Source organism: Triticum dicoccoides, chromosome 5B, assembly GCF_002162155.2.
Source record: "Triticum dicoccoides isolate Atlit2015 ecotype Zavitan chromosome 5B, WEW_v2.0, whole genome shotgun sequence".
Classification (NCBI taxonomy): domain Eukaryota; kingdom Viridiplantae; phylum Streptophyta; class Magnoliopsida; order Poales; family Poaceae; genus Triticum; species Triticum dicoccoides.
The window spans coordinates 683,573,770-683,580,006 of NC_041389.1; the positions used below are offsets into that span (position 1 = coordinate 683,573,770).

General features: G+C 42.2%; 1 protein-coding gene across 1 annotated transcript; it reads right to left on the reverse strand.

Annotated features, from left to right (window-relative positions):
* Nucleotides 1–4,181: 4,181 nt before the first annotated feature.
* On the reverse strand, nt 4,182–5,321 carry LOC119312603. The gene is made up of 3 exons (XM_037588337.1): nt 4,976–5,321; nt 4,630–4,882; nt 4,182–4,523 (listed from the first exon to the last, which is right to left on the reverse strand). Exons 1-3 carry the CDS (start codon nt 5,031–5,033, stop codon nt 4,415–4,417), a joined length of 420 nt encoding a protein of 139 aa, XP_037444234.1. The 5' UTR covers nt 5,034–5,321; the 3' UTR covers nt 4,182–4,414.
* Nucleotides 5,322–6,237: the final 916 nt, after the last annotated feature.

The following is a 6,237-nucleotide window of genomic DNA, read 5'->3' on the forward strand; positions in this document are numbered from 1 at the left end:
TCACCGAGGGCCTTGTGGGGCGCGGGTTGCCGGCGTGTGCGGGGGTCAGAGGCACTGGTGGGCTGTCGCCTGGGGAACAACAGCAGGGAGCTGTTGCGGTCGCCGGCTGGCGAGGGTCGGCGTTGCGGGCACCGGGGACGGTGGCAGTGTGGGCGCCGGTGATTGCGGGGATGCGGCGTGCGGGTGAGTTATGTGGGGCGATTGGATTTTTGTTTCTAGGATGGGGCGATTGGATCTTGAGGTGTGATCGCACAGAGTTTTCGTCCGCCTATTGGAATCGCTAAGTGCACCCATGGGATGTCGTTAGATTAATCTGGTATGTTAGATTTTATTAATTTGGACAATCAAACGGTGATAATTAATCGTGTACACTAAGCAGGGTGGTTATAGGAAAGAAAATGTTCTCTTGTTTAATAGTAGTATAGATATAGATGTACAAACTTTGTTTGTGTTTCATAATGTGTTTGGTGTTTCAAAATTTGTTCGTGCTTTTCAAAAAATGTTTGTGCTTTCAAATTTATTCAAATTTTCAAAAAGTTTTGGCATTTCACAGTTGTTCCCATTTTTTCAAAATTTTCCTGTGATTTTCAAAAAATGTTAACATTTTCAAATTAGTTCAAATTTTCCAAAAAGTTTCGGAATTTCACATTTGTTCCCATTTTCCCAAATTGTTTGTGTTTTTTCTAAAAATTATTCACATTTTCAAAAAATGTTCACGTTTTCAAAAATTTGGTAATTTTTAAAAAAATGTTCAAGAATTTCAGAAAAAAATGGTTGTGGTTTTAAACTTTTGTTCATACTTTCATGAAATATTCCATTTTTAATTTTTTTGTTCATCAATTCAAAAAAAGTTTGTTGTTTGAATTTTTATTTGGAATATCACGAAATGCTCCATTTTTCAATTTATTATTCACAAATTCAAAAAATATTCACGGTTTCAAATTTGTTTGGAATTTCTTAATTTGTTCACAAATTCAAAAAATGTTTGCGGTTACAAATTTCTTTGGAATTTCATAAATTTTTCACAAATTCAAAAAATGTTCGCGGTTACAAATTTCCATGGAATTTCTTAATTTCTTCACACGGTTTCAAATTCGTTTGGAATTTTTTAATTTGTTTATAGATTTAAAAAATGGTTCATGTTATCACAAAAACAATGTCTGACTTTTCAAAAAAAACTGTTCACATATTCGAAAAATGTTCCTGTCTCTATTTTTTTCATGAATTCAAAAAATGTGCCCACTTTTTTTAAGAGACACATCCAAAGAAAGTATACTTTAAAAAAAATCAATACAACAAGTAATTTCGGGCTCGCTACAGTAATTGGTTCATGTTCGCTACTGTGCACAAGTCAGGTTTAGTTCTTTAATCTTTGCGCTGCTCTATAACTAATTGTACTACTCTACTGGGTTGGCGACGTGGGCGCGGTTGGAAGCACTTGGTCAGAAGTTCGAATCCTCGTCACGCCTGCCTTTCCTTTTTGCCATCTTTTTCGTCCTGCGGTGAAGGTTCATGGGCTGGCCCAGTCGAGCTGCCCCTGTGCGCCTGGCCGCCAATTTGACGCAAAGTATGTCCAATAGGAGCTCTCGCAAATAGGGAATTCCCTAACCTTGAGATGCTGCTCCAGTCGTCGGCTAGTGGCCGGTTCTGAATCGGTTTGCAGCCCAACGATAGCACCTGGTAGAGGTCGAGAATGTTTTGGTTTCGTGTTTTTCTGATTTAGGAATGTTCTATTCCTGGTTTTCATTTTTCTTATCCTTTCTTGTTTTCTCTACTGGTTTTTATTTTGTTTCGTTTTGCTTTGATTTCCTTAGTTACAATTTTTTAAAATGTTCATAGTTTTCAAAAATTGTTCTAGAAATTTCGAAAATGTTTACATTTTTAAGCAATCACATTTTCACAAAAATTGTTCATATTTATCAAAAAAATAGAAACCAAATTTTCCCCAAAATTGCTTTACTCCGTTTTCAAAATAAATAAATATAAGTTTTTTAACATTTCTTTCAAAATCGGTTGAAAATTAACAAGAAATCGATAGAAAATCAAACCCAAAAATTTGGTAAACCAAAAATATAATACTGAGGTATAGACACATGGCTAACTTGGCTAACGCTAGTCACAAGCGCCATATGTGTCTCATTAACAAAGTGACGCAAAGAGCATCATATAGGGACTCACATTTTTTTGGGACCACCTAGTCTAACGCTTTAAGCAATATGGGTCCGTCCATTTCGCTCTCTATGATGAAGTGGTTCGATAGTTGGCTTTGTCCATTTTTTTTTTTGGTTTCCCTATTTCTCTCTATTTTTTGACCGGTTTGCGGACCAAAAAATATATTGTGAAATGAAATTGCATGCTTCTTTTGTCCCAATTTATATGGCGCCATTGCTTTGTATGCACTTTGACCGTTAGTTTCATCCAAATATATTAACTATGTGTCAAAAATTATAAATTGGAAACTACATTTTACTATGAATTGAATAGTATATTTTTGTGACACATAATCTATGTTTTGGTTGGCCAATTTTGTGGTCAAACTTGGACTTCGTAATATGTGAGTGCCATGTGATTATTAGGGACAAAGGGTGCATGTCCCAAATTTTAAAAATATTTGTGAATTTCTCACGTTATTCCATTTCCAACGTCGTGTACCCGGATGGCTGGCTCAAGTGGCGCGACAACACAGTGTCAGCAGCCTTTTGCATGCCGAGTACTACCTCTCTAACTTAATATAAGATTTATTTGACACTACGACAGTGTCAAAACGTGTTGTATATTAAGTCACAGATGGACTACAAGAATGTTGGCCTGAGAGTTGATGTATCAAAAAAATATTAACTGGGGGAGGGGGGCATTCATCTGGCAATGCGGGCATGTTCCATCTCTGTTGTTAAGTGCATAGAAGGGAACATGTTTCGTTTCCCTTGGTATGTGTAACTCATTCACAATGGTCATCCGAGTGGCCAACTATATTTGTTTTAATCCATAAGCAACGACAAAAACAACATAGTTTCTTCCAATCCCATTTTCCTAGCTTGCATACTTGGTACGATTAGAAAAGCAGTGAAGTGCAACGGGCGTCTGCAAATGCAGTGCAGCAGTGGCTAACGTGGTGGTGGTCGGTATAGATACATGGCTAACTAGGCCGGCGATAGTCACAAGCGCTCTATGCATCTCATCGACAAAGTGACACAAAGAGCGTCGTATAGGGAGTCAAATTTTCTTGTGACCTCCTATTCTAACGCATTAAGCGATATGGGTCGGTCTGTTTCACTCTCTATGAGAAATAGCTGCGGTAGGTTGATTTGTGGTTTTCCTGTTTCTCTCAGTTTTTGACCGGTTCGCAGATTTAAAAATATATTATGAAATGAAAATTTATTCTCCCCTCGTTCCTATTTACTCCCTCCGTCTGAAAATACTTGTCGGAGGAATGGATGTATCTAGTCGTATTTTAGTTCTAGATACATTTATTTTTATGCATTTCTATGACAAGTATTTCCGGACGGAGGGAGGATATGACGTGCTTGTTTGTGCGCATAAACTTTGACCATTAGTTTCACAAAAATACATAAATTATGGGTGGCCAAAATTATATCATCGGAAACTACATCTTACTATAAATCCAATAGTACTATATTTTTGTGACACATAATCCATGTGTTTGTTGTTCAATTTTAAGGTCAAAGTTGGTCCCAAATTTTAAAAATATTCACAAATTGCATTAAAGTTTTTGAAAATTTAAAAGTGCTCACAAATTTCCAAAAACAGTCTTGGGTTTTAACAAAATATTCATGGATTTAGAATGTGATCAGAAAATTTTCAAATGTGGGTGATTTAAAAAAATCATGAATTTTCAAAATATTTACAAATTTAAATTATTTTTGTGATTTAAAACAATCACCAATCTAAAAACTATACATGGATGTTGAAAAAAATCATGAATTTTAGGGGAAAAAAATACTTCATGGCATTTCAAAAATTTCGGGAATTTTAGATATTGAAAAAGGGAGAAAGAAACAAAAAAAGAGAAAACATCAGAATATAAAATAGTGGGAAAGGTAGCAGAAACCCTGAGCAAGTCGCGACGAAATTGACTGAGAAATGAAGAAAATTAACTCGACGAAAAACCAATGGGAAAGCAGCTCCTTGTGCTTCGGTCTTTATGTATGTACTATAAAGTCCAAGTTAACTTGTAGTTTTATCTTTTTGAAATTCACTCTGTATTTTACTTACATAATCCATACGCAACTTACATATACATTTGCAATACATATATTGTACAAGGCATATTTTACAGGGAAATCACCCATATGGTGCATCTCCATGCGGTGCAGGCAGTACGCCTAGCCTAGGCATTCCAGCAGCGTGACGTGACGTGGTACTAGTATTGCGTACACTCTACGGGCATGTCCGTTCAGGCGTTGCCGGCGGCGAGATGGAACTGCGGCGTGTAGGTGTGCGCCGTGCCCGGCCTCTCCTCCTGCGGCGGCTCGTTGAGGAAGGCCCAGTTGCTCCTCGTCCACCTGCCCACCGACCCAAACAATCAGTCAGGATCGAGCGAATTGACCACGCCAAATCAAAATACAGTGCCATCATCGGCGGCTGGTTGCAGTCGTCACGGTTACGTACCAGTCCCGGATCTTGCCGGCGTCAGCTGGGCCCCCCTCCTCGTGGCCGCCAGCCACTGGAGACGACGCCGGTGACCTGCTCCTCTGCGAGCTTCCCAGCGGGCTCTTCTCCATAGGTCGACCAGGGGACGCGAGCGGGGAGGTGACGTCGACGGCAAGGGTCTCGCCGCCGCGGTCCTCCGTCGCCGGCTTCCCGCGCTGCCGCCAGAAGGCCTCCACCTCCTCCTTAGTTAGCGACCGGTTCCTCAACACACACACACACAGTTAGCTTTCTGACGATCAAAGCAAGCAACAGAAAAGCATAAACATGGGTGCAAGCAGTAACTGAACCGGAATCCATGGCCGCATACCTTTGGTGTCATGGCCAAGAACCGGCGAATCCCAGCCGGCCATCAGAGACCCCATCTAGGCTCTACCTAGGATTAGGATGATCAACTTCTTCTTGAGATGGATGTGGTAGGATCGAATAGACAAGAATGTGTACTTGCGAATAGTACCGAAGAGTAGTTGATAAGTGATAAGCATCATCGATGGATCTGGTCGTATTTATATATGTCTGCAGCGGGGCTTGAGTTGAGTGCTTGACTTTGTTTGGACAGTACTGGAAGGTACTAGTACTGCTACAACAGACACCGGCCGGATTAGCACACAGGATTGTGGATCATATCCGGAGTGGCACTGGGGCAAGTGGAGTGGTTTCCGTCCTAACAAAACCTGGGGCCGAGGCTTTGTAGTCTCTAGTCTGTGTGCTTATCTAACCTGGGGCCGACGCCATTGGTCAGAGCGTCGTTATCGGTACTTCAGTACAGTAGCATCTCATACTACCATGTTCCTACCAGGAAGAATAAATACAGTATAAACGTACTCACAAGATCGGTGGCATCGAAGACAGAGTCTACATACTGGAAGCTTCCCGATAGATAGATATTAGTAGAAACGTTGGCAGGGTCCAGCTCGGAAGAAATCTGGTTCAGTGCTGGAGCAGAGTGACTAGATTAGATAGAATATGCACGCATCGTTATCCAGCGGCGTCTGTGCCTGCAGGTCCGGGGGCCGTCAGTGCGTATGCGGCGTCGTCATCCGTTCCATTCCTTTCGCCAAACTCCCGGACCGACGTGCCGCCAAAGTCATTTATCTGGAAAAAAAAACATTCGTTGTGGGCCATTCTTATCCTATCATCGTCTTCCAGGTGCGGGCATTAGAAGGCAGCCCGTGGTGCTTAGAGCATCTCCAGCCGCGCCCCCAATACGTCCTCTCAGACAATTTTTCCGCGCCGACGCCGAAAAACGGTCCAGTCACGCCTCCGGAAGTCCGTTTTTCGCCGGTTTGGGTGAAATTAGCGCCGGCGGATCCAGGTTGAACCCGACGCACTGGGGCGAGCGATTTTGGCGTGAAATAACCGCAGGCCCGCTGAGTCAGCGACGCGCGCCTCGTCGTCCTTGGAACGCCTCGGTTTCCCGCGTGGAATCAATGGCAAGGCTGCCGCCGGTCAGGCGTGCCATTGATTTCTCATCATGGGCGCCGCGTCACGGGCGGCGCGGCGACGCCTCCCCTCCCGCCACGCGTACACACAACGCAGGGCTATAAAACTAGTGCCTCCCCGTCGCCT

Excerpts from the sequence above, each read along its gene's own strand:
- LOC119312603 (XM_037588337.1), bottom strand. The coding sequence starts at position 5,033 with ATGGGGTCTCTGATGGCCGGCTGGGATTCGCCGGTTCTTGGCCATGAC. Across the intron at positions 4,883-4,975 it reads TGGCCATGACACCAAAGGTA|GTGTGTTGAGGAACCGGTCG; the intron begins TGCGGCCATGGA and ends AACTGTGTGTGT. Across the intron at positions 4,524-4,629 it reads GCCGGCAAGATCCGGGACTG|GTGGACGAGGAGCAACTGGG; the intron begins GTACGTAACCGT and ends GTCGGTGGGCAG.